General features: G+C 49.2%; 3 protein-coding genes across 3 annotated transcripts; 2 read left to right on the forward strand and 1 right to left on the reverse strand.

Moving 5' to 3' along the window:
• Nucleotides 1-210: 210 nt before the first annotated feature.
• LOC120587683 (tubulin alpha-4A chain) lies at nucleotides 211-3,990 on the reverse strand. Its single transcript, XM_039844839.1, has 4 exons — nucleotides 3,894-3,990; nucleotides 1,955-2,177; nucleotides 1,485-1,633; nucleotides 211-1,255 (listed from the first exon to the last, which is right to left on the reverse strand). The coding sequence occupies exons 1-4, from the start codon at nucleotides 3,894-3,896 to the stop codon at nucleotides 284-286; spliced, it is 1,347 nt and encodes a 448-aa protein (XP_039700773.1). The 5' UTR covers nucleotides 3,897-3,990; the 3' UTR covers nucleotides 211-283.
• A 7,848-nt stretch (nucleotides 3,991-11,838) lies between these two features.
• On the forward strand, nucleotides 11,839-17,335 carry LOC120587682 (tubulin alpha-1B chain-like). The gene is made up of 4 exons (XM_039844838.1): nucleotides 11,839-11,856; nucleotides 14,849-15,071; nucleotides 15,408-15,556; nucleotides 16,304-17,335. The coding sequence occupies exons 1-4, from the start codon at nucleotides 11,854-11,856 to the stop codon at nucleotides 17,282-17,284; spliced, it is 1,356 nt and encodes a 451-aa protein (XP_039700772.1). The 5' UTR covers nucleotides 11,839-11,853; the 3' UTR covers nucleotides 17,285-17,335.
• A 6,205-nt stretch (nucleotides 17,336-23,540) lies between these two features.
• DNAJB2 (DnaJ heat shock protein family (Hsp40) member B2) lies at nucleotides 23,541-27,914 on the forward strand. The gene is made up of 8 exons (XM_039844851.1): nucleotides 23,541-23,738; nucleotides 24,015-24,115; nucleotides 24,702-24,811; nucleotides 25,880-25,933; nucleotides 26,083-26,205; nucleotides 26,937-27,029; nucleotides 27,252-27,354; nucleotides 27,524-27,914. The coding sequence occupies exons 2-8, from the start codon at nucleotides 24,051-24,053 to the stop codon at nucleotides 27,636-27,638; spliced, it is 663 nt and encodes a 220-aa protein (XP_039700785.1). The 5' UTR covers nucleotides 23,541-23,738; nucleotides 24,015-24,050; the 3' UTR covers nucleotides 27,639-27,914.
• Nucleotides 27,915-27,943: the final 29 nt, after the last annotated feature.

The following is a 27,943-nucleotide window of genomic DNA, read 5'->3' on the forward strand; positions in this document are numbered from 1 at the left end:
TTATCCTGGGTGCCCTTAAGATCTCACTCACATCAAGGTCCCTGGGGTCATGTTTCCTGGGCCTGGCAAGGGCCCCTTGGCACGTCTTCCTTCAGCATGGAAGGAAAAAGGGTCATGAGCAGCAAATAGGGCAGCAGAAGCAGCAGCAGAAGCAGCAGCAGCACAGAGAGGAAGGCAACAAAAGCTCAAGCAGTCACAGAGGGAACAAGAAACCGTGCAAGGAGACTGTTTATTTCTAAAGGATTTTGCAATAAACATAGTGAGTGTGCTCCAGGCAGTTGTTCTATTCTTCTCCTTCATCCTCGTCCTCATAGGAGTCGATGCCTACTTCCTCGTAATCTTTCTCCAAGGCAGCCATATCCTCCCGGGCCTCAGAGAACTCACCCTCCTCCATGCCCTCACCCACATACCAGTGCACAAATGCCCTCTTGGCGTACATCAGGTCGAACTTGTGGTCCAGGCGGGCCCAGGCCTCGGCGATGGCGGTCGTGTTGCTCAGCATGCACACAGCACGCTGCACCTTGGCCAGGTCGCCCCCGGGCACCACAGTGGGTGGCTGGTAGTTGATACCAACCTTGAAGCCCGTGGGGCACCAGTCCACGAACTGAATGCTGCGCTTGGTCTTGATGGCGGCAATGGCAGCGTTGACATCCTTGGGCACCACGTCTCCACGGTACAGCAGGCAGCAGGCCATGTACTTGCCATGACGCGGATCACATTTCACCATCTGGTTGGCAGGCTCGAAGCAGGCATTGGTGATCTCTGCCACCGACAGCTGCTCGTGGTAGGCCTTCTCTGCAGAGATGACTGGTGCATAGGTGGCCAGGGGGAAGTGGATGCGAGGGTAGGGCACCAGGTTGGTCTGGAACTCTGTCAGGTCCACATTGAGGGCCCCGTCGAAGCGCAGGGAGGCTGTGATGGAGGAGACGATCTGGCTGATGAGGCGGTTGAGGTTGGTGTAGGTTGGGCGCTCGATGTCCAGGTTGCGGCGGCAGATGTCATAGATGGCTTCGTTGTCCACCATGAAGGCACAGTCCGAGTGCTCCAGGGTGGTGTGGGTGGTCAGGATGGAGTTGTAGGGCTCGACCACGGCTGTGGACACCTGGGGTGCTGGGTAGATGGAGAACTCCAGCTTGGATTTCTTGCCATAGTCAACAGAGAGCCGCTCCATCAGGAGTGAGGTGAAGCCGGAGCCGGTGCCACCCCCAAAGCTGTGGAAGACCAGGAAGCCCTGAAGTCCTGTGCACTGGTCTGACTAAAAGTCAAGAAAGAGAAAGAGTAATGTAGGTGAGAGGGGCCTGAGGAACTCTTATCTTCTAGCTCCACAAAAGTCTAAATATCTTAGGAGCCAGGACAAAGATTAATGAAGTAGCACACTCTGGAACATGTACAAATATAGATGACCCCTGAAAAGGAGCTGAAAAAATGTTCCCGACTATTAGCACTGCCTCAAAAGCTTCCTCCCTTCCATGCCAGACTCTTACCAGCTTGCGGATCCGGTCCAACACTGGGTCAATGATCTCCTTGCCGATGGTGTAGTGACCACGAGCATAGTTATTTGCGGCATCCTCTTTCCCAGTGATGAGCTGCTCTGGGTGGAAGAGCTGCCGGTATGGACCATTTCGGATCTCATCTGGAAGGGCATAAACCACATCGTTAAGGCAGAAACCACAAGGCTGTGCTCAGCAGGGACCTCCCTCCCTCAGCGTGGTAGCTGCAGTCAGATTGTGGAAGCTCATCCTTCTGCCAGTGTGAGATAACCAGCATGTGAGGAAGGAAACCCAGACCTACTGCCCAAGACCTACTGCACCAGCCTGTAACTAGCTTGCCTTCTTTACATTGAAACTGGGTGAGGAGTGTTCAGGGCCAGGAAAGCCAGGTCTAGACACCCTCTCTCCAGAGAGAAGTTTAGAGTCACTCTCCACTCCCCTCATCCCTCCCCTCTTCCTCTCACCAATTACAGTGGGCTCCAAATCCACAAAAACTGCCCGGGGCACGTGCTTTCCAGCGCCGGTTTCACAGAAGAAGGTAGTGAAGGAATCATCCCCTCCACCAATGGTCTTGTCACTGGGCATTTGCCCATCAGGCTGAATCCCATGTTCCAGACAATAGAGCTCCCAGCAGGCATTGCCCATCTGGACACCTGCCTGCCCCACATGGACTGAGATGCATTCACGCTGAGGGATAAAGAGAGAGGACACAGCATGAGCCCCACATCCATAAGTCCGCAACTCATAAGCTTCTCTCCCACCCTATCACCTACCAGCTAGGATGATTCAGTTGGCAGAAATAGAGGCTTCGGGCTGGACGAAGGTCAGAAGAGGCTGGCAGCCTGCCAAGGCTCCCCAGCATGGGACTCCCCAAATGGAGGTACCCAGTAGGGCAGGCCAACCCCTTAGCCTACTTCTCCAAAGGGACCTTGTCAAGTAAGAGCTGTGGCTCGACATGACCCTGCCATATTCATAGAACACTCAGGGAGGATAGAGAGGGCAAGTGCACATGAGACAGGAAGACAGTCCTGCTCCTACAAAATCAGCTTCTCAAGAGCCTGAGAAGGAACAGAAGGTTTTCTGTGTTTATAGCTTTGAGAATGATGGACTAGAATTTCATTAAGCCCAACCCCCTTTATTTCCTGTGGGCTGCAGAGGTGTCTCAACCTTCCAGTTTGGCATCAACTGACCACACTGTCATCTGGATGCGCTCTCCCCCACCTTTAAATCCCATCTGGCTCGGGGGATCAATCCTATCTGGCTCCAATCTCCACCTCCACCCCCACACTCTGCATGTCTTCACCACCTTCATCCGACGCGACAACCCTCAGGAAAATAGTGATAATGCTGGTGAACGCAGAAGGCAGGTGCTGGCAATATGGGTGAGCACTGGGGCATTCGCTGCCCTAGGCTCGTCCCTGACAATCTGAAAGTAACCCCTGAAGCGCCAAAGTGGTGCGGCGCCGGGCGGAGCAGCCTCCCTTTCCAACACCGAAATGGCGGGGGCAAGGTTTCCAAATACTCAGAAAAGGAAGCGGAACCTGCAGTGAGGCCCCAGAGGTAACCCGCCTTGCCCCGAGCAGGATGAGCGCCATCCTGCACCCAGGCCCTGTATTCGTCCGCTCCCCCCCCGCCCCTCCGCTTTTAGATTCTTTCCAGTTACATCCCAGCGGAAAGCAAGGATTGGATTTCGGCCCCCGTTCTTAGGCTATAAATACCACCCCCTACACGCACCTCTTTCCCCTCCCCCCAACCTGGCCTCGGCCCGCGCTCCCGCTCAGCGACAGCTGTCTCTGCCTGTCCGCGCGCCCGGGCTCCGGCTGGAGAGGGGCCGGCTCGCCTCACGAGACCGAACCCCATTCCCGCCACCTCTCCTGGCTCAGAAGAGGTGTGCTGAGTCACAGGGGGTGGCGGGGGCTGTGGGGAGAAGGGATGCATACACAGCTGGAGGAAAAGGGGATGCTGGACCAAGTAACCTGACCCCCTTCCACCTTCTCAAGCCAAGCACATGTTCGGTCAGTTCCAAGGACCCGGTTGGGGGAGGCTAGGGGCGGAGAGCGGCCAAGCGGGTGTCCCTCGCCCGCAGAAAGGACTGGGCACCAGACCGCGTGACTCCCCCCTCAGGAGGGTTAGGGCACAAATGGTTGGTGAAGCAGGAAGGGATTTCCAGGAGTATTGCTCGCTTCTAGTGAATACCCCCCACCCTCTTTCCCCAGCCTTAGAAAGTGAACAGCATGGCTCCGCCGAAGTCCCCGGGACGGGGTCGGGGGCAATGCAAACACCCTCGCACCTCCTGGAGACCTAGAACGCCAGGCAGAGGGCTCCGAGCATTCCGGGAGGGAGTGTCGCGGAAGGAGAGGGGCAATTAGGGGACAGCAGCGACCCCGGTGGGGCCGCACTCACCATGGTGAGTCTGGGCGGTGGGTCTCACGCAGAGTCCGGGTGACGGGTCTCAGTGAGAAGTGCGCTGGTGCAGTGCCGCACCTCACTTATAGGCGGGGGGGCGGGGCCGCGCACTCGGCTCGCCCACTAGAAGCTGCGCGGCCCGGGGGCCACGCCCCCTGAAGGGTAGGCGGCCCCCGGAGGGGTGGGGCCATACCGGGTCCCCGCCCCGCGTTTTGCCGGGGTTCCTCACCTGCCGGATGTGGGTTAGGAGTAGCATCCCCGGTTTTAACCCTTCGCTTTGGGTTTTGAGCCGATACTCTAGGCTCTCGAGCTCCTCTGCAGGGATGCAGGCCGCATTGCCAGGGAGCGTTTCGCCTGCACCTGCGTCATGGGACGCCAGTAGCTCAGGTGTTCTGATTTAGGCCGAGTGCCGTAGAGGCTTCACTTCCGAGGTGGCTGCAGCCCGCCTTCTTCGTACGTGCCCTCCCCGGGGGTTCCAACTGGCTGTCCTCCGCCTCCCTGGAGGTTCCAACCGGCTGTCTGGCCTCGGCCCGTCCCCGAGGAACCCCTTGCGGCGGCACACAGCCTGCTGGTTCCTGGCCGGGACAGCCGGCCTTCGCCAACGCCTGTGGGTGGCCGAGGACCGGGAGCTGCATAGCCTGAGCGCCAGGGTGCTGAGAGCCCACCTGGAGAATCTGCCACGGCTCGGCCGCTGCTGGCTGGTCAGTGGTCTCGTCATCAGCGCCGTCACTATTAGCGAGCCCTTGTCACTGCCACCTGCCCGCTTTCCTCCTGCCAGAACTGCGGGAGCTCTGGACTGAAGCCCTTAGAACCTGGCTTCGCATCCTGACTACCCTATGTGACCTTGGGCAGGTGATTTAACCTTACTGAGTCCTTGATCCGGGAAAAGGATTCCACCCTGAAAGCATTGTTGTGAGGTATCAAAATGTTTGTTGACACTGAAGAGAAGAAATGAAAATGGAGATTCTGATATCCTGACCGATTTTGACTTTTCCATCCTCTTCTGTCTATAAGCCACGGGCAGGATCTGCGACTTGTATCTTAACACCATGGGCGCTCAGGTGGAAACCTCAGCAGAAGCTATATCTTCTTTCTATTTTTTATTTCTATTTCTTGAAAGAATGGGCTGTTCCATCTACTTCTGCCTTTTCTTCAGTGCCTTACATTTTCTAGCTGTCTTCTTTCACAGGGGATATTCATTAGAAAGTGCCCGTGTGCCCACTGGCACTCCTAAGAAACCTGTCTCCCAGCTAGTGAAAGGATTCACCTGCCTCTCCTACCACAGTGTTTCCTAGGGCCAGGGCTGTCTGACAACACAACACAGTAGGATAAAATAACTAGCATGGCAACTTTCTATCAACAAAATAGCTAATTGACACCTTACTTAGGCAAGACATGGAAAGGAATACAATGAAACATGACAAAGTCTCTCTTCCCAGTGGACTTGCCATCTGGTTGAGAGAACAAGACTCATTCATCAAAAAGAAAACTGACAAGGGCATAGAGTGAGGCTGCTTTAAGAAACGGGGTCACAGTCTCTACAGAGCAAGAACCACTGGTGATTAGAGAACACATAGCCTCTTGCAGATCTTCCCTGGCTCTCTTTTTCCGTTGTGTACTCCTACACCAGCAGAACGAATATCGTAAGAAATTTTAGCTCTCTTGGGCAAAACCCTAAACCTCTTTGACCTTCAGGTTTAGGCTCTTTATTTGTAAAACTGGGATAACTTCAGATCGTGAGGACCAGATGAATTTAGAGATGTATAAAGACACAGCAAAGCACTATGAATGCAGCTGTCTGGATTCTTAGAGCATTTCATTCATTTGTTTGAATTTAGTGCATGTAGCACATCATGCTGCATTTGTTTGTGTACATGTCCATCTTACCAGATAGCAGACTTGTTGAAGATAAGAACTGTCTTATTCATCTTTGTGTCCTTAGTTGCCAGCATGGTGCTTAGCACATCATAGACATTTGCTAAGTGTGTGTCAGATGAATCGTTTCACTTTAGAGATGGGACTAAAATTAGGGTAGAAGTCTAAGAAGCCAGAAGTTACAAAATGGTGGCCTGAAGGCCAGATTCCCTCTCAGAAATGTTTTGTTTGGCACTCACAGTGTTAACTCCTGTAGCATTTAGAATATGAAAAAAAAATCAGAAATTGTCTTTGTGTTACAGTATCCTCAAGCCCACCTCCATGTAAAGAGATTAGCCAGAAGGGCTCAAAGGACCCAGCAAAAAGTAGTACTCACAACTAAGGTTTCTCACAGCAGTGTAGGAGGGATACACAGCTGGATCAGAAGGAGAAAAGACACAAGGGGAGTCTGGAGGATTCTACGCCCTCTTCCTCCCATAAGGGCTCACAAGTGTGTTCTTCCTCCAGAATGAAAATGGAGCAACATCTCCTTACAGAGTTTCTGAAAAACAAACAAACAAACAAACAAAACCATTAGAGACGCAGCGCCCAAGGTTTTTATTGAGGGCTGGTCACCTCTGCCAAGCTCATATGAAAATTCCGGACTCCTAAAAGAAAAAGAGGTATTCAGCATAAACCATTTTACACAAATAGTCAATGCACAATGAACTATCATTGTCAGTTAACTGTTGATTGGGAATGCTCCAAGAGCCAAGTTCCCAGATGCCAGCCAAGGGCCAACTTTGCAAGTAGGCCTTTCTAAGGATAGCAGTCTCAGGCCAGCTATGTTAACTCTTTTCTGCACAGTCAGGTAAAAATGCAGCTTTCTAGCTCTTATTGAAAAGAACTAGAAGGTCTGGCCATACCAGGCCTTCATTCCCATTTAGCAACAGTGGTAGGCAGAATGATAGCCCCCAAAGATGTCCACATCCTAATCCCCAAAACCTATGACTATGTTACCTTATATGGCAAAAAGCTTCACAGATATGATAAGGTAAAGATCCTGAGACTGGGAGATAATTCTGGATTTTTCTGGGTGGGCCCAATGTAATTACAAAAGTTCTTATAAATGAAAGAGGGAGGCAGAAGGGTCAGAGTCAGGAAAGAGAGGTCAGAAGTAGAGATCAGAGTGATATAATTGTTGGCTTTCAAGATGGAAGAGAGCCATGAGTCTAGGAGTGTGGGCAGCCTCTAGTAGATGGGAAAAATGAGGAATATATTCTCTTCTAGAGCCTCTAGAAGGAGGCAACCCTGCCAAGATCTTGAGTTTAGCACCATAAGACCAATTTTGGACTTCTGATCTCCGGAAATGCAATATAATAAATTTGTGTTGTTTTAAGCTACTAAGTTTGCAACAATTTGTTACAGCAGCAACAGGAAACCAGTAGGACAACAAGTGGAGCTGGGTGGTGGCTGTTTTCTTAGGACGGACAACAAGCTGCTTCAGTTCACTCAGTTCTTACCACTCTGTGTCCCCCTGACACAGAGGATGAGTGTTTGTTGCCATTTAACATCATACGCTCAGCTCATATTACACATTTATGTTACCGTGGCCCCTATAGCAAAGTTTACAACCCTGGAGCAGGCCTTCTCACAGGGAAAATGGAGAAGACAAGGGTGCAGGGAGAAATGCCTAAGGCATGTTAGTGGAATATAGATTCTGTGTGTGTGTGTGTGTGTGTATGTGTGTGTGTGTGTGTGTGGAGAGAGAGAGAGAGAGAGAGAGAGAGAGAGAGAGAGAGAGAGAGAGAGAGAGAGAGAGAGAGAGAGAGAGACTATGTATATGTTCTCAGGATATATACAGATGCTCCTGAACTTGGACCATAAGCTCTGTGTGGATATGCAGGTAATGGTCCATATTACCAGACTGAAGACTTTTTGACATTCACAAACATGTACAGAATCTAGATGATTCCAGGCACTTCTTCACTCTTCCCAGTGAATCACTGCTTAGTCCATTTACCCTACGTGGGTGTCCAGCCGGCTACTCTCTCTTTGGATCTCTATCCCTCTTCCCTCTTTTCTAATCCCTTCCCCAAATCTCACATCTCCATCCCAGAGCAGTGCAGCAAGGCCCTCAAAGTTTCAAATGACTCTACTGATTCTATCTGGGAGGGGTGGAGCTGAGCCTTAGTGCATATCCTTCTATTTTTTCAGACTGGAGTATCTACCAGCTGTCTTCCCTCTCACAGCACAACCTTTCTAAAGGGATATCTCCATGTCTTCTCTCCTCCCCACTCTCCATGCAAGCTTGGTTCCCATGCTCCACTGAGATGCTCTTGCCAAGGTCTCTAGTGACCTTCATCTTGCCAAAGATCATATCTCTATCTTCATCTTTCTCAGCCTCTCAGCAGTGTTTGACATAGCTGATCCTTCCTTTCTCCTTGAAACATTTCCTTCTTGGTTTCAATGACACCCCTTTCTCCTGGTTTTTGTCCCGGTCACTCTTTCTTGGTGGTCTTACTTCTAAGACGGTCTTACCCTAGCTCAGTCCCAGGGTCTCACTTGGCTTTATTTGTTTTTCTCCCCGAAGGAGCAATTGCTGAAGATAGATGATGAGTATACGGGGTTTTATTATATTATCTCCACTTTGAGAATATTTTTAAATGTCCTTAATAAAAAAAATTTTGTAACATTTCTAGGGTTATTAAAAAAGAAACAGAGCTAGATTATATACATTCCCAAACCACAGTGAAAGAAAGAAATAAAGAGAAATATCACCTATATGCTGATTACTCTCAAATTTGCATCTCCAGTTTGGACCTCTCCTCTGAACTTCAGACTCCCATGACTATTTGCCTTCTTGATATCGTCACTTGAAAGCCTGTTAGACATCTTAAACAGAACACATTCAAAGTAGAACTCTCAATATCCTACCTTAACCCCATTCACTGCCAATCCTGCTTCAGTCTTGGGCTTCTGAGTCTTGAGTAAATAATATCATCTCCCAACTACGTGATTAGTTTAAAAACCTAGGATCATCCTACATTTCTCTCTTTCTCCCCTTTTCCCCCCTTTTTTATTAGTTAGAATTTTTTTTTTTTTTTTTTGCTGCAAATAATGGAAAGCTTAACTAACTGCAACATAAACAATGAGAATGTTTATTATCCCACAAGAAATCTGAGTACAGGGCGGTTCTGGGATTAATTTACTAATGTCACCAATAACTCCGGTATTTCCAGCTTTCTGCTCTGGCATCTCAATAAGCTGGTGACATCTTCCCTCATGATTACAAAATGGCTGCAGCAGCTCCAAGTAGCATGTCTTCATATGACATTTTCCTAAGGCAAGAGAGGGGAGTTTCCTCCCACATCTTTTTATCAGGGAGAAAAACCTTTCCTTAAAGCACCCTTGCAGACTTCCCGTTATATCTCACTAGCCCGGTGCCTAAACCAGTCACTGAAAGGAGGGAATGGAATTACCATGAAGGGTTTAGATTACTCTATACTCATACTTATCCCTAGGTCTGAAGAAAGGTCATCTTCCTTGAGCAAGTGGAAGGGTGAGTAATTAAACAAAATCAGGACCCTGCTAGCAAAGAGGTGGAGGCAGGGGCAGGTAAGTCTGTTGGACAGGTCTGCCATACCCCACATTAACATGTTCCATTACTTCAAACCCAGCTACTTCCTACCACTCCCATTCTAGTCCAAGCCCTCGTCCCCTCATTTTTGGATGCCTACGGTAGTCTCCTAACTAGCTTCCTGCTTCTACTCTGGAACTTCTATCATGCATTCTCCATACTGCAGCTGCAATAATCTCTCTAAAACACAAAGTCGCAGTGATGCTTTCTTAAACCCTCCCATTGCACTTGTACTAAAAGATATTCTCCACCAAGGCCCCCTTACCTCTGTGCTCTCATCTTGTATAATATCTCCCTCCCTCACTCTTGTTTTCTCGAACATATGGGGCTCACTCCTACCTATGAACATTTGCCCTCTCTACTCTCTCTGCCTGGAGCACTCTTATCCAGATCTTGCCGTGGCTGCCTCTTTGTCATCCAGTCTCAGTGCAACTATCACTTTCTTAGAGAGCTGCTCCCTCCCAAGAGTAACCCCCCACTTCCCATCTCTTCCTGTGCCATTATCCTGTTTTGTTTTCTTCACATGCTTATTGATATCTGAAGTTGTCTTCTTTATGTATTATATGTCTCCCCACGACAATGTCAGCTCCTTAAGAGCACAGACTCTTTTTGTCCGCCACTGGATCCCTAGCACCTGGAAAAGTGCTTGGTATATAGACATTCAATAACTATTTGAAGGACTTAAGAGGATTGACTGCCTCTTGTTTTATAACTTAGATACATTCATATGCTTTTAAAAATCTCAACCTCTTTACTCTGTTTGACATAATACCCCTCCTTTAGGATCATTTTCTTTCCAGAGGTGGTGATGTCTAGGTTGACTATGAAATGCCAAATTTCAAAGACCAGTTAGGAGACATCAAAGTGCTAGACAAGAGAGTTTAGGACCCAGTGAGCCCTCTGGGCCCCAGATCCCTCCATCTGGATAATAATTCCTCAGGATGATAATTCCCGAGGTCTGTGGCTTCAGGGATCAACACAGTGGGAGGCTGGGCTTCCTTACCTTTGAATGTCGATCGACTGTGTCTTCTCTCTTGAGATCTTGGCCTCTTAATTCCAGGCAGGTGAGAGAAGACCAGTTTGCAGCCAAAACCAGAGTTAACTGTCTTGATATTCTGGGTCACTTCCTATACACTGTCATAGGAAGGACTCTGAAAAAGCCCCTACCTCAAAATAACCCCTACCATTTGCCACAGTGATTGAAATTTCACATTAGCAACTACTTCCTGGATGGGGTTGCTAGGCTAAATCTGGTATTCCTATTCCAAGTCATAGTTGATATCTGGAAGAGTGACAGGAGAGACATAGTGTAAACCAGGTTAGGGAACATTAAGGTCCATTTGAGGTTACTGGTCATGCATTTGAAGTCAGATCCATCCACTTGGTTCTAGGTTTTTCCATTGTTAAATTGGGTCAGTACAGGCTTGGAGTTGATGAAGAAATGGGTTTGTTTGGTCAAACAAGGCTGCCGAAGCTGGAGGGAGGCAAGGGAGTTGAGAGGTATGCAAAAGAATGATCGCCACTGACTATGCAATTTAAGATGCAAAAGAAGGAAATAGAGACACGGGAGCGGGGTGAGGGACAGTGACAACTCTGCCATGTGGAAAGAGAAGCTCTGAGCCTGAGTCCCAGATGAATCCTAACTCTACCACTAATTAACCCCATGAGACCTTAGGCAAGACACAAGAGGCTTCAATTTCCTTTCCTTCATTGTGGGAATGGAGGCCCCACCTTGCCTACCTCATAAAGTTGCTGAGGGACTCAAAGGAGATGAGGGTGAAGCTGCTTTAAGAACTACAAAGCAAGGTACAAATGTCAGAGATTAATATGTTTTATTTCATAATTTTGCCTAAGGCCATAGGGTGACTCCTTCTATGGAGAAATCAGGACAAGCTAGACCAGTAGCGACTTGCCCTGAAATAGGGAGAGATGCTGGCAAGTAGTCCCGAGCCCTGCTCATTAGCTTGTTTTCTTCATGGAGGAGAACAACAATTCTGCACTGAGCACTTAAGAGAGTTTGTCTTGTTTAGTCCTCATAATACTACTTCTCCCCATTCTATAGATGAGAAAACTGAGGCCAAAGAGTTAAATGCTAGAGACAGGGCTAAAACCAAGCTCTAGTTCCCTATATTCTATGATAGTCTGAGTTTCTACCCAGAAACCTAGATTGATCTCTTGCCTGAGGACACCTTATTTCTGGTTCACTGCAGACTCTTCATAGCCCCACCCACACTCCACCTCACTCCCCTATTTGGGCCCAGGCCCAGGACTTGCCTGTTGCCTGGTAACCAAGTCAACAGGCCTGCCCTCCTGGGAATGTTTCTAACAACATTCCCACCCCGAAAGCAGACTAGAGAGTATAAGGAGACTGGCAGCTGTGAGTCTCTCACAGACCAGTCCCTGCTTTCCATCTAGAAGCAGACAGAAAGACAGACGACCCCAGCCAACCCCCAGCCAGGCAGCATGGTGAGCAGTGGTGGGGGATATGCAAGCAAGGGTCTCAGTGGGCCCAGGTGGGTGGTGTAAAGGATCTTTGGGAGTCCAGGTATTCAGGGGGCTATAGTGTGTAGGTATATAAGGTGGGGAAGAGGAGAAAGAGACTTCCAGATGTGAGTGTGGCACCTGCAAGTGTGCTGGTATGTGGGGCATACACAGGGAGTGGAGAAGGACAGGGTGGTGGTAAGCAGGATATAGGTCTGAGCCTGGTTTCAGGAGCAGGACTGTTAAAAGGCTCTAAATTTAAGGGTAGGGAGTGTGGGGTAAGCAGGACTGCAGCAGAAAGTGTCAGCATTTTCCGACGAACCCTGGGCCCCATGGCATATTCGCTGTGGTCCCACCTCCCCGCTGTGAGGACACATCCTCACAGCCCGGCCTGTCTGCAGTTATACATCAGTGGGGAGAGAGAGAAGGAGGAAGGAAAGGGAGGGTGCTCCCATTTATCGAGAGTTGGCTGGATGTGGGCTCATTTGATATCTTTAATCCATCTCCCTACCAGGCAGGAGAGAAGAGCAGTTAAGAGCTAGTTGCTCAGCCTCTCTGAGAATCAGTTTCGTCATCTGTAAAATGGGTTAATAAAAGAACTTACCTAAGGGGGTTGTTGTGAAGATTGAATTAGATAACATATATGACGCACTTAGCACAGTGCCTGGCACCTCATTAATGTATGGGAACTAATCGACATAATGATAAAGCCTGCTGGTCTGGGTACCCGATTATACTATTTTTTTACAGTAAAAAAAATAAATAAATAAAGCTAGAGCAACTGAGGCAAAGCAACTTGTCTGAATTCATAGAGGGATGGGGCTTTGAGGCAAAGTCTGCATGACTCTAAAGGCTGAGTTCTTTGCCCCAAACCTGCTGCACCACCATAAGGGGCATCATTTCCAGCATCTCAGGCATATCCAAGAGGTCAGAGACACCTTGCATGGACCAGCAGTTGTGGGGATTAGGACAGTGTCTGGCTTTTAGATAGAGCCTGGGCAGACTTGAAGGTGCGGCAGCATTTCCTGGCCTCACCAGGTGGTGGGTGAGCTGAGTCAGCCCTCCCTCCTGGACCTGGGGATTTCTGAACTCCTTGTCTCTCAATCTCTCCCAGCTTAATTCATTATCGTCTATTATTATGACCATAGGAATTGGGGGATGGGGAGTTGGTAGGGGAAGCCAACATGTATGGTATACCTTAGTATGTGTCACAAAATGAACCAAACAACATGCATGCATTCTTTCATTTTATTCTCCTAGGAATTCTAGGAGGGGCCTCTTATTATTGCTCCCGTGTCACAGGGGAGGACACTAACTCTTGCTCAGCACAAGTAGAGAAGTAATGGGTCTGGGATACAAGTGATTTATGGATTAATCCTAGTCTAAAAATCATAAGAAGTCAAGGCTCTTATGTCATACAAAAATGTCAGCGACTTGTTAAATTTGTGGAGGAAGCATCCTCATTAAAGATTTATGAAATATTTCAGACATGCAAAAAGGTGTAAAGAATAATATAATGAACACCTGCTACCCATTTTAAGAGATAAAATCTCCAATTGCACTCACCTCTACCAGAGACAATTATTATGCTAAGTGTTAGAGTTTCCCTTGCTTTCTTTATTTTTGCAACACACACACTTTACAAGGATATATAGTAAATATATAAATTCGTCTGTAAATGATACACGGTAGTGATTTACAAATTAAAGTTTTATATAAATGGTAGTACGTTGTATGATTCTTTTTAATTTACTTTTTTTCCTGGTAAGAATTTTCTGGGTAAAATTCTTCCTTGTAGTTGATTCACTTCTATTTCCAGATCATTCTTTATCCATCTTCTCCCATTGAAGGACATTCAGTTGGCTTCTTTTTTTACAGTGCTGTGACTGTTTTTGCATCCGTTTTCTTATTTACCTAGGTGAGAATCTCTCTAGAGCAAGAGCATCTTCAGCTTTCCTAGATATTGCCAAATTACTATCCAAAACAGACTTATCACTTTAGGGTTCTTCTAGCAGTGTGAGTTCACATTGCTTTACATCCTCCACATTTTTAAACCTTAAAGTTGTGGGAAATTTGATGAGTGTGCTCATTTTGTTTCTGAGGTCTGTGGTAATTACTTCTCAAGCAGAGCTAGGAGACATTCTCTTATATTCCACTTGCCACACTGTCACACATCTGCTAATGCATGAAATTCTCCCTTCCTTAGACAGTGAGCTTCTTGAGGGCAGGGACCAAGTATTAGGTGTTATGTGTCTCCAGTGTCAGCACAATGTTTGGCACATAGTAAAGGCTCAATAAATGTGATGAAGCAAGAAGATTAAGCCTTCCTGATTCTCATGGGGCTTCCCAGGAAGGGCGCTGACCTTTCTCTTATCTAGGACCAAGCAGGTTGTCCCAGTTTTGCTTCAGGGGTCAAGGGTTGACCACCAGCCTTGAATCATGCAGGAAAGACCTTTCTTCCCAGCCCTGCTGCACTCCAGAACCACGCACACGTAAAGAGGAAAGAACAGCATATGTGCCTCCATTTCAGGCCCACTTTTCCCTTCCTCGCTGGCATTTCTACCTATTACATGGATCCAGAATTCTTTTTTGCTTTTCTAAATCTCTTCCTTAACTCTGACCCCTGAAACTTCACTTGCTTTCTTCGCCAGTGGCCCCTAATTTCTTTCTGAACATGAGTAGGTTGACTTTTGTACTCTGTCAGACTTATTTGATTCCCTCAACATTCCTCAAAATGCTTAGTCACCGAGCAAGACTCTATAATTTTAGAATTGCCCACATCTGCTTTTCCTGAGGGTTTTGGCTCAGCTACCAGAGTCAGTGCCACCAGTAAATGCTTAGACATAAGAGTTAGGGCAAGAAGAGCAAAGTCCAGGAACATTTGCCCTTGGCAATTCAAGGAAAGAAGGCAAAAATCATGTCCAGGCTTGATATGTTTCTCTCTGCTAAGGGTGTTCTCTGCCCTTTGCTCTCTCAGCGTGAATGCATCTCAGTCCACGTGGGGCAGGCCGGTGTGCAGATTGGCAATGCTTGCTGGGAGCTCTACTGCTTGGAACATGGGATCCAACCAGATGGGCAGATGCCCAGCGACAAGACCATCGGGGGAGCGGATGACTCCTTTAACACCTTCTTTAGTGAAACCGGGGCAGGAAAACATGTGCCCCGGGCCGTGTTTGTGGATCTGGAACCCACTGTGATCGGTGAGTGATGATCAGTCTCCAGCATAGCCTTGTCCCAAGTACCACAGCAAGTCTTTATAACTGGAGAGCATGGGAGTTTGTGGCTCCAGGTGCTGCAGCCAATTAGAACTCCAGATCTGCAGAAACACCATCACTCAGCTCCAGAGTCTCAAGGTCACTCCACATCCCTTTCGTTTTCATCGAAGAACACTTAAAGTCAAGGGCAATGGCAATAGCCTGAATGGGGCTCCTCTAGGGTAGAACTTGGGGCCTGGAGACCCCACCCCTTCTGGGTACTCTGGGGCTCTGGGAGCCAGGCTGCAAGAGGAGAGGGGCCTAAAACTCTGTTCGTTACAGATGAAGTTCGGACAGGCACATACCGCCAACTTTTCCATCCAGAGCAGCTCATCACAGGTAAGGAAGATGCTGCCAATAACTATGCCCGAGGCCACTACACCATTGGAAAGGAGCTCATCGACCTGGTGCTGGACCGGATTCGGAAGCTGGTGAGAGAAGGGAGGAGGGCTGGGGAAGGGGGAATCTGGATTCCTGTTATGAAGTGCTCTGGAGACCAGATGGGGCAGCTTCAGCCCTTAGGAGAGCCTCCTGGAGGAGTTTTAAACACACAGGATCAGGGCCCTGCATTCTGATCATGGGAGGCAGGGTGTAGGCTCCAGCCTGGAGCTGGGTGTCTTATTTATCTCCTATAGCAATGGGTTCCATGCTGAGCAGAGTGACCACCAGGGCAAACCTGTCCACGGGCTGCCTGGCCAAGTTACAGAGTCCATAAGCATTCCCAGAATATCACCTTGTGCTGTAGGGGTGTGGGCAGAAGGCCCTGTGAAAAACAGGGATCTAAATAATGCCAGCCCAAGGCTCTGCGATGGACTTCGGCCTCCACCAAAGATGAGGATTGCTGATCGCAGTAGAGAAGCCCTCCAGAAACATCTGAAGTTAAATCAGAGGGACACAGTATGAAGCTTGGTGGAGCTGGCAGGTTATGATGATTAAAAAGATCATGTCACAAGATTCAAGAGAGCTGTCTATTAGAGACCTCAGGGGGTTTTAGAGAGAAAGAGGAACAAAGAGGAGAGAGCGTAGGCCTACCCTGTGAGGATCTGTTTTGTGTTCTTGGAAAAGTCTTCGAAGGATTTTATGAAACTTTTGGGAAGTTTGAGATAGCACAAGTGGGTTCTTTCTTACTTGTCGGCTGTGCTTCACACCCCACATTTCTCTGCACTTTCACTTTCTAGGCTGACCAGTGCACAGGACTCCAAGGGTTCCTCATCTTCCACAGCTTTGGGGGTGGCACCGGCTCCGGCTTCACCTCGCTCCTGATGGAGCGGCTCTCTGTTGACTATGGCAAGAAATCCAAGCTGGAGTTCTCCATCTACCCAGCACCCCAGGTGTCCACAGCCGTGGTCGAGCCCTACAACTCCATCCTGACCACCCACACCACCCTGGAGCACTCGGACTGTGCCTTCATGGTGGACAACGAAGCCATCTATGACATCTGCCGCCGCAACCTGGACATCGAGCGCCCAACCTACACCAACCTCAACCGCCTCATCAGCCAGATCGTCTCCTCCATCACAGCCTCCCTGCGCTTCGACGGGGCCCTCAATGTGGACCTGACAGAGTTCCAGACCAACCTGGTGCCCTACCCTCGCATCCACTTCCCCCTGGCCACCTATGCACCAGTCATCTCTGCAGAGAAGGCCTACCACGAGCAGCTGTCGGTGGCAGAGATCACCAATGCCTGCTTCGAGCCTGCCAACCAGATGGTGAAATGTGATCCGCGTCATGGCAAGTACATGGCCTGCTGCCTGCTGTACCGTGGAGACGTGGTGCCCAAGGATGTCAACACCGCCATTGCTTCCATTAAGACCAAGCGTAGCATTCAGTTCGTGGACTGGTGCCCCACGGGCTTCAAGGTTGGTATCAACTACCAGCCACCCACTGTGGTGCCCGGGGGCGACCTGGCCAAGGTGCAGCGTGCCGTGTGCATGCTGAGCAACACGACCGCCATCGCCGAGGCCTGGGCCCGCCTGGACCACAAGTTCGACCTGATGTACGCCAAGAGGGCATTTGTGCACTGGTATGTGGGTGAGGGCATGGAGGAGGGTGAGTTCTCTGAGGCCCGGGAGGATATGGCTGCCCTGGAGAAGGATTATGAGGAGGTGGGCATAGATAGTATGGAGGGAGAGGGAGATGAGGAAGGGGACGAATACTAGGGAAATCCTTCATGTCTGTCCTAAATAAAGTGCTGTGGCCTTCTTGTTTCATGAATGCCTTTTTCTTTTGGGAATAACCATGAGCGGAGGACTTCTCCTTCATGAGAATTAGGAAAGCTGGTATCTTAATCTGGACTCCAGAAAAAGCAGATCTGATTTTGGATTTCAATAACGAGTGCAATTCTAGAAAGCAGAATGGGGGCCAAAGAGGGTAAAACTGGGAATGAAGAGCCTGATCCCATCTGATCTTGGAAGCTAAGCAGGGTCGGGCCTGGTTAGTACTTGGATGGGAGACCACCTAGGAAGACCAGGTGCTGTAGGCATAAGAAATTTAAAAAAATGAGGGATTGTAAACTAACAAGGTCCTTACAATCTGTGAGGTCAACCAAGGGTTGCCTCGCTTAAAATAAACAAACAAACAAATAAAATAAAAACAGGGAATGGGGGAGAATTTATTCTAGAGAAGGTGCAGGCAAGTGAGTGGCATCTTGGAACCATTCTTTGGGTCAGGGGGTAGGAGAGGCGATAAGGGTGGGAAAATTTATGCACTTGCTCCATTCGGCAATGGGTTAAATCTTTCTCCGTTAGCATGAACTCTCCCTGCACTTCCATGTTGCACACACTTGGGCTGCAGGGTCAACAGAGGAATCCTGGGGCAGGAGGCGAGGTGCTTTAAGTTGCATGTGTGTGAAGTTGGTCTGAGCCCCACGGAGCTGCAATAAGAGCCTGGTGAGGCCAGGAAGGTCTGAAGTGGTACCTTAGAGCAGTCTGATATAGATGATGCAGCTGGTGTTCACCTTTTAGATGGTGGTTTTGTCTTCTTCGGGCAAGAAGTTTGGGTTTAGAGAGTCCAGAAGCTTGCATGAAGGCAGAACAGTGGCACAGTGGCAGGAGCAATGGAAAAATGGCTGGAGTGGGGGTGGGGGCTTACCTTCCAGTAAGCTCCATCAACACTCGCCGCTTTTTGATAAAAGACAATTGACACATTTTTCAATCCTATGCCGTGTTATTCAAGCACAGCTTCAACCTCCTACTTCCAACTAGATGGCTGCCCTTAAAATCTTTGTATATGGACTTTCTTTAGCCCCTGTTTGGTTGGAAGAATGATTTAACCATTGGAGGTGCTGAAATTTGGGCTGCCCAACCCCACCTCCAACACTGGAGAGATCCAGTGCTCAGCGTTGCCCTCCACTCGGCTGACCATTCCTACAGTCTCCCTTTCCCAGGATTGATGCTGGAAAGGTAGTCAGCAACACCAAGAAGCTGCTATACCCCTGGGGCTGGAGGTCAAGGGGTGAGATAGTGATGGCAGAGCCTTGGAGCTGGGATACCAGGTTGGAGCTGGAGCTGCAGCAGAACTTTCCAGAGGGAGCAGGAGGGACCAAGGTGGGAGGGACATTTGGCGGGATTCAGAGCCGTGGAATAGATACAACCACTGTCTGAGATGCCCCTGATTTTGAGAGAGGGAGAGAAATATCCTGGCTTCTTCCTTCTTCCCACTTTCAATCTTTAGCCAGCAACTCCCGTTGGCTGAACCTAGATAGAAACTAATTGGCAAAGGAGCCTAGGAAAAAGGGGATGCACCCTGTGAGATACCGAGCAGGACAGGAAAGGTCGGGGGATGGATCTCACAGAAAACAGGCAAATATAGCACATACCAGCACTGGAAATGGAGTGACTCCTTCCTTATCTGGAACTCATCACCTGTCCCTGTCACTTTTGTCCCAATAATTACTTTGTAATAAGTGGAGGGTGGAGTGGAAGAAACTGGGTGGTGGGAAGTTTACAGGAAAAAATGGGCATGCCCAGCGTAGCAGTCTCCTTCTACTGTTTTGGAAGCATTTGCCCAGAGAGAGCAAGTGTTCTCAACTCCAATTTGAGGATTTAAGCTCACAGGGTAAGCTCTGTCCTACGAAGAGAGGGCCTGCATATGTTTGTGTGGTGGGGGGAGGGGTGCATAATTTAATTCAGAGGGAGTATTTGAGGATATAGCTCAGCTATATCCTCAAATCCATTTATTCTTCCACTAAAAGGACTGAATTCCAAATCTCTATTTGACTCCTGTGTCTTTTTCTCTCTCAACTGGTTTCAAACTTGGGAAGGGAAGAGGGGTTACTTTGGGAGCCCTTCAAACCCCAAGAAACGGCTGTCATTTATTGAGCACCTACTATGTTCTAGCCCCTCTATCCATATCATCTTGTTTAATATTGAGGTAAAAAAAGTTATACGCACTGGAATAGAAGATTCATGAGAACAATGCCCATTCTCCTCTCAGCTCCAGAATGTTGCCCAGTATGTGTTAGACACTCAATATTTGTTGAATAGACTTGTAAAATGAATGCCTATTTTACAGATGTAGAGACTGAAGCTCAGAGAAGTTATTGACGTGCCCAAAGTTACTCAGCTAGGAAAGGGAGGAGTGAGGATTCAAACCCAGGTCAGCCTGAGACTGAGCTTATGCTGCTGCCCTCCCCTTCCTCAGACTGAGCTTATGCTGCTGGCCTCCCCTTCCTCAGATGACCTCTCCTCCTGCCTACAGCAGTTCCAGGCACCCCTCCAGACACCCCCTCTTCTGGGTCTGCCAGGTCCCCAATGCTCAGACAGTGACTCAGGTGCCTCGAAGGCAGGGAGGAGAGTGGCATTCCCCTAGACACACCCCTGCCCAGGCACTCCGGTGGAGGGCATGTGTTTGGGGGGTGGGTGGTGCAGGGACTCAGCTTCTAGGCTGAACTAGGGCAGAGGCGTGTTTGGGGCCAGGTTTCGGGGGTCATCAGTGCCCTCTGGAAAACCCTTCCCCCTAGGTGAGGACTTTCGAGAGGTCAGAAAGGAGGCCAAAAGGGAGGTGAGTCTCCTATGGCTGGGCATCCAGAGAAGCAGCCAGGCTCCCCTCCTGTCTGCTGTACGAGCCAGCCCACCCTGGGCATCTGTAAGGCCATCTCCTCTCAGACCCCGAGAGGCTGCCCAGCTAAAAACTCTGGTGGCAGGCACTGGCAAGCCTAGGTTGGCCTGCGTATGGGTATGGAGAGGTGACTACCCAGACCCCCATGGGGCAGCTGGAGCACCACCCAGCCTGGCTCCTGGGTCCTTCCTCAGTGCAGGGGAATGCTTTCATCCCTGCTGCTTCTAAAGCTAGACTACAATTACCTTCTGCAGACTGGCACAAGAGACAGATTCTCAGCCTCAGAATCTGCCCGACGTATTTATTCCCTCGTCCCTGATGTGTCAGGAACGTGCCTGCCTCCAAAGCTTTGTTCTCACCATTCCCCCTTCTTTTCTCAATGTTTCCATTCCTTCCAGCTTAGGTCATGGTCACCCAGAACCCATCCAAATCTGGGGAGCTCTCCCTCCTCTAGATTCTCCTGGCACCTACTGCATCTCTATCACTGATTTGGTACTTGGCATTGACTGCTTTGTATGGTCACACTTAGCTTCTTGCTATATTTGGGAAATATCCTATTTCCCAAAATAGATTTTTAAAAATTTCTGTATGTATTCATGCAGTTATTTTGTGCACACGCATCAGGATTCAAAAAATATCAGAGAGATTTACAAACAGCAAAAATAAGTCTACACAGTGAAAATGTCTCCTTTACTGGTTGCCCTCCTGGCAGCCACCACTGTCAACTTTTCTGTTAGTGCTTCCTTCCAGACACATCTACATTTTTACTAATGTGCGTGTACATGTATAGATACACTTTGTTCTATACTTGTTTGTTCACATAACAATAAATCTAGAAGATGGTCCATATCAGTACCTATAAATATACCTCATTCTTTCTGGTGACAATATAGTATTTTACTATATTCTATTTTATTCCATCACTTAACCAGTCTGCTATTAATGAGTATTTAGGTTGTTTTCGATTCTTTGCTATTGAAAAGAATGCTGCAACCCTGTACATACTTCTCTGCACACATATCCAACTATAAAGTATTAGAATTGAAATTGCTGGTCAAAGGCTACACACTTCACTTCAATATACCCCCTATTGCTCTCTTTAGAAGTTATACCAAACTACCCTCTCCCTACCAGCATATGAGAATGCCTCTGCCCACAGCCTTGCCCATTGGATATATTAAACTTTCTGATCTTTGTCAATTACCTGATAAGTAAAACAGTATTTTGTCACAGCTTTCTTTTATAATTTTCATTATGAATGAGATTGAGCATCTTTTAATGTTTAAAAGCTAGTAGTTTTTATTCTGTGAACTGTGCTGTCTGTGTCCTTTGCTCATTTAAAAAATGACATTGTTTGTCCTTTATTAATTTATTGGAAATAACCCTGTTTGCTAGATGCATTTCATAAAATTTTCCCCAGCTGTCTATGTCCCAACTAGATTTTTATCTCCTAGAGTACGGGGACCGAAACTTAAACCTCTTTGTATTCCTATTCTTAACATAATATTACATACAGGTAGATGCTAGACAAATGTCTGTGAAGAGAAATAAGGAGAAAAAGATTTGGAAGATTTTAGAGTGACCTAACCTAACTTATTCCTTCCTCTTATACCAAGATCAGTCAGGACTCTTGTAAAAAGCAAAAACTCACTCAGGCAAATTAGAAAGAGAAAACACACACACAGAGGGATATTGGACAGCCCACAGACTCAATAAGAGGGCTGCCAAACAAATCTCTGCAAACAGGTAGGCACCAAGGAAGGCTGGGTAGCAAGCACTGTAGTCAAGGTCAGGGCACTGGACAGCCTGGCTAAAAGACCCCTGTCTCCTCTACCCACTCCCATGCAGGCACAGAGGATGACATTTCCTCCTCCAGACACTAGAGGCCGTGGCTGGTTCTGCTGTCGCCACCACCCCTGCAGAAATGAATTCTCAACTGCCCTAGCTTCTCTGTGACTTGCTCCAGATTCAAAATCCCAGTGGGAGCTTCTGACTGGCAGAGCTTATGTCTTTTGCCTACACCCTTGGAGCCGAGAAGTCTGGAAGAGCAAGCGTACAGGCTTTGTGGCAGGTGGTGGCTTGCCACCCATCAAGGCCTACGGAATGGGAACTCCCCAAATGTAGGCAGGAGACTCCAACTGTGGACAGCCAGGGAAACGGACAAATGCACACCACTCTCTTTTCTCATGTCTGCTCAAGCCCTTCTCTTTGGCGAAGCATTTCTAGGTCACCCAGTCTAAAAACACTCTTCTGGACTCACAAAACCATTACTGCTTGGGCCAGTCATAATGCCAGGGAGAATCTGTACTGAGATCTACTGTGTACCACGCCTCATCTGACTTTCAAACAGCCCTAGGCGTTACTTGTAGGGAGGAAAAACTGAGTCGTCCAAAGTTTCCCCAAGTCATACAGGAGTGCCAGTTTACAAAGACAGGAGGTCTGTTTCCAAAGCCTGGAGTTTCCCAGTGGGCTAGATTGAAGGGCTGGTATCTTTTCAAGTTAGAGCTCTGGGAATGCAGGGATTGGGCTACATTCTTCTTTTTACACCCTGGTAGTATCTACTATGTAGAAGATGCTCAATTAATGCTTGGTAGATCAGCCCAGATGACATCAAACAGGAGCCAGTTCTGGAAGGTTCTCTGACTTTCTTATGAGGTCTGAGCCCAGGAATCATTTTAAGGCGAAAGAAGTCTATTCAGAATCATTTTGTGAAGAAAAATCTCGAATCCAGGGAATTTTACCTTTTTATTTTCCTTTTACCTTTCAGCCCCACCTCCCCAAATGTGTCAAAACTGTCAGTAAGAAGTTTGCTGTCTGTTCATCCAATGGTTATTTCTGAATTCCACCACTGCCCTAATACGCTAGTGAGAAAAACGACACAACTTCTGCCCTGTGGAATTTACATTCTACTGGGAGAGGTGAAAGTGAATAATCAAACAAATAAATGCTAATTTGTAGCTCTGATAAGTGTGGTAAAGGATGATGCCATGAGATGCTCTAAGATGCAGATCTGACCTATTATATTAGGTAAGTCGGGGCAGCCTCTTTTGAGGACGGGCTAGAGCTGGGATCTGAAGAAGGGGGAGAAAGACTCAGAGGGGAATCTGAGTCTTTGAGGTGGTGACTTCCTCCGGGGTGAGAAACCATCGATCATCGAGCCCGTTTATGGAAAAGCGACAGAAGGACCAGGGACCGGGTGGCTCGTTTGTGGGTGAGTGCGTCATGCCTGGATGGAGCCTGCAGCTTTCTCCCAAGTCCCAGCTGGGGATGACGTCGCCCTGGTGCCAGCCTAAAATAGCTGGCTCCGCCCCCATCTCCCGGCATCCCCTGCAGCAGCATCACCTCCACCCCTCCCACCCCACCCCCGTGTGACTGGCCCAGCCGGCCTCCTCTGGGTCTCTAGTAGTTTCCGTGCAGCTGACGCATGCTTGCGCGCACAGCTGGGCCGGGCGCGTCCTACGCAGCAGCCGCGAGCCGGGCAGCGGGTGCCAGACGGTTCCCGGCGGGGGGCAGGGGCGGGGCGCTGCAGGAGCTCAGGGACTCCAGGCGGAGGAGGTGCGGTTCAGGGTGCCCCGTCAGGCTGGGGGCTCTGATCCGGGCTGCAGAGTTATGGGTCTGCGATAGGGCTCCCCGGGCCTGGGCACCGAGATAGCCCGTGGCACCGGCCTGCGGGGGCCGATAAGGCTGCTCGAGCGAGCCTAGTCATCCGCCCCAAGTAGAGTCCAGTGGGCTCTGCTTCCCCCTGGAAGCGCCTCCCGCCACCTGGGGGGGCTCCAGCCCCAGGAAGGGGCCCTTGGGACTTTCTGTCTGACTCGTCCTTCTCTCCTGCAGCCCCAAGGAGGCCCGCCTGACTACTGACGAGTTGCCATGGCATCCTACTACGAGATCCTAGACGTGCCGCGAAGTGCGTCCGCTGATGACATCAAGAAGGCGTAAGTGCCTCCGCTGCGCATCACAGAGCCTCTCAAAGCCCCCACCTTCCGCCATTATGGGGCCCTTCAGAGGCAGTGCAGAGGGAACCAGGTCTTTGACACTTGTAGGGAGGAAGGAGACCTCTGGATGAGTAGGAGAAAGTCCATAGCGTGGAGTCCAGCTGAGAGCCGCATTGTGAGTTTTTTTTCCCAGTAAACGCCCCCTTCCTCTCCCCTCCTCTCCTATCCCAACCCCCAGCCCCTAGGTGTGGGCTTTCTCAGGATGTAGTGCAAAGATGCCCAGGCAAGTGTGACCAGGAGGAACCAGCGCCCCTGTACTCTCCATGGCCAAAAGGAGCTCCTGACCTTTGCAAGCCCCAGAGAAGGGCTGAGGCTTTCTCTCCCTCACGTTGTCATCTGCCAATACAAGTAGTCCTACCACTGGCTGCAGAGGGCAGACAGGGATTCCATTAAAACATGGCAACAGAGGCAGCCCCAGTAGCTGCGTGGACTGGGCTGAGCGGTGAAAGGACAAAGGTTGGCTAATGGGAAAATGGGTCATTCTGTTCCCTGGTGGGAAGTGCCAACACTTGACCCCTTCCTGCAGGTATCGTCGGAAGGCTCTACAGTGGCACCCAGACAAGAATCCGGAGAATAAAGAGTTTGCCGAGAGGAAGTTCAAGGAGGTGGCCGAGGCATATGAAGTGCTGTCGGACAGTAAGGGCCGGGGTCAGGGCAGGCAGCACCTATCACTCCCACTTCATGCCCCGTTACATTCCTTCCCAAAGCCATGTTACCACCACCCTAGTCTTTTTCCAAAATGCCTTTTGGAACCTGGCATTTAAGTGTCCCCCTCCCACAGGGACTTTTGGAACTTTTCCCCTTTTTTGCTTCCAATGAGCACCTGCTATGTGCATAGCACCTTTTTATTCTTCCCCTAATCTCCGGTGCTCAGTATCTGCTTCCCGGGATCTGGTAGTTGCTTGGATCCTGACGAAGGGAAGGACGCAGGGCAGGAAACCAATGTATGCTGAGCCTCCTCTGTGCCAGGCAGTGGTAGACGTAATCACCATGAGTCTTCACAGCCATCCTGCGAGGCAGGATTTATCACCCCCATGTTACAGGCAAAGAAACTGAGGCTGAGGGAGGTGACGTAACTTGCTCAAGGTCACAGAGCTAGAATACAAATCTAGGTCTTTTATTTATTCATTCAAAAACGATTCGTTGAACGCTTATGGTGCTGGGCCCCTGTTTGGTCCTGGGGACCAAGGGAAGACAAACAGGCACTGTCCTTGTCCTGAAGGGTTTATCACATCTGGTCAAGGAAGATGGACATTAACCAATTAAATGCATAGACAAGAGTATTCCAAAGGCGGGTAGCAGGAGGATGTGATAGGGAATAATGGGCACTGATTTTGTTATGATGGTCCCAGAAAGAGTTGTCATTTAGGCTAAGCCCTGATCAATAATAACTCAGTAATAACTGGCTAACATTTGTGGAACACTTACTCTATATCAGTCACTGTGCTAAGCCATTTTGTGGGTTATCCTATTTAATTTGTGCACAGCCCTGTGAGATAGGTGCTATTATTGAGTCCATTTTACAGATGAGAAGCAGCCACTATGTAAAGGGCTGTGCTGCTGCTGAAACCTATAGCCAATGTCCCCTTGTGCACCTTTCTGTCCCCCAAATGTCAGTCTCTGGGCAGTCCTCTGAGAGTCTTAGCCCAAAGGGGAGGCCAGCATCCCAGAGGGAGGGAGAAATGATCTAGTCTCTCTTTCCAGAGCATAAGCGAGAGGTCTATGACCGCTATGGCCGGGAAGGGCTGACTGGAGCAGGTAAGTGGAGCAGTGGGTCAGGGAGGAGCAGGGGAGGGAAGATTCTTGCAATGGATATTCTCCTGGGGTTCCTAGCCATGCTTGAGGTGGGGTCCCTTGGTTCAGGCATGATGCATGCCCTAAGTCTCCTTCTCATCCTGCCTCTCCAGGAACTGGCCCATCTCGGGCGGAAGCTGGCAGTGGTGGGCCTGGCTTCACCTTTACCTTTCGCAGCCCCGAGGAGGTCTTCCGGGAATTCTTCGGGAGTGGAGACCCTTTTTCAGAGCTCTTTGGTGAGTGGACTCAGGAGACCTCTGACTAGCTCGACCTCCCCCTCCAGGGCCACCCTCCGTCAGCTGGGAGACTGAGAGGGAAGCCACATTCCACAAACTGAAGATTTTGTGGGGGTGGATCCAGTGAAAGCTGGACAGAACCTTACACAGGCCTGAACTCACATGACTCTGTAATGACACTTCAGAGACTCGCCTTATTAAATGACAGCAACAATACTACATTGTTAGACCTTCACAATGACAGTCATGAAAACAAGACTCAGAGCATCATGTGACAATAGTAATGCTATTACAAACAACAACAGATATCGCTTTTTGGAGTGATTAATATGAACCCTGCGAGGCAGATAATTTTATACCCATTTGCAGATGAGAAAGCTGAGGCACATTCAAATAACTTACTTAGAGTCACACAGCAGATGGCAGAGCCAGACTTAGAGCTATGTCTGCCTGACATTACACTATACTGATTATCTTATACAGAAGGAGTTATCTGTCCCCGCTTCCTCTCTCCCTCCCCCATTGGACAGAATTTACTAGTGAACTTTTTCATACTAAATATTAAATATTAAAAAGGAATTTAATTCATAAATAAGTCCAAGCAGGAGAAGAAATTAGAAATGTACCCAGTTGCTTAGCAGCTTATATTTTTAAACTTAAAGGCAGGATTCATACATTTTTTGGGGGAAATCTCTTCACCACATGATGGTTAATCTGATTACTTGTTGCAGACGACCTGGGTCCTTTCTCAGAGCTCCAGAACCGGGGTTCCCGACACTCGGGCCCCTTCTTCACCTTCTCTTCCTCCTTCCCTGGACACTCTGGTAAGTGCTGTCCATTCCCATTTTCACGAGCTCTGAGTCCTGGAACCCCTTCACTTCAGCTTGTGGCTTTTTCAAGCCTCCTTCCTGGTGCATCTGGAGCCCTGCCTCTGGGCAGCTCTGTGGGGAGAACCCACAGGTTCCTGGCCCATTGTGACTGCAGCGTGCTGCACACAGCCCCTGTCTCACCTGACCTCTCCTCCTTCTCCTCTGTCCCAATGCCAGATTTCTCTTCCTCATCTTTCTCCTTCAGTCCTGGGGCTGGTGCTTTTCGCTCTGTTTCTACGTCCACCACCTTTGTCCAAGGACGCCAAATCACGACACGCAGGTGAGGGCCCCTCCTGGGACCATACCGGGTGGGTGGGGAGCTGCATACAACTAGAGAGTCAGCCCCTTGAGGTTAGAGCCCCGTCTGTCCTGCTCACTGTGGCATTCTAGAGCCCGGACAAGCACCTGCAAGACTCTGGCATGCCCTCTGAATGACCTGTCTCCCACAGAATCATGGAGAACGGGCAGGAACGGGTGGAAGTGGAGGAGGACGGGCAGCTGAAGTCAGTCACAATCAATGGTGAGGAGTGGCTCTGCCACCCAGTCCCTGGCAGGAAGCTCTAGCCTCAGGCTCCAAACTGCTCCGCAAACCGCTCCTGCCTGAACTCCCTTGGGGCAGGGAGAGAATGGCAGCCGCAGGTCAGACTGGTAGGATCAGAGATGGTGATCACGGGGACGGGGGCCAGGACTGGGAATTGAGGAGTCTCAGAGGGCCGGCTAGTCACCATCATCATTAGTGGGGTGCCTGGCATTTGCAGAGCACTTTACTATCTTTAGAGTCCTTGCACACATACCATAACCCCTGCATTCTCCAACCAGCCAGGAGGAAAGCAGGGCAGTTGGTGTTCACCCTGCTTTTCATTTGCAGA

This window comes from Pteropus medius, unplaced genomic scaffold (assembly GCF_902729225.1).
Source record: "Pteropus medius unplaced genomic scaffold, Ma_sr-lr_union100, whole genome shotgun sequence".
Classification (NCBI taxonomy): Eukaryota; Metazoa; Chordata; class Mammalia; order Chiroptera; family Pteropodidae; genus Pteropus; species Pteropus medius.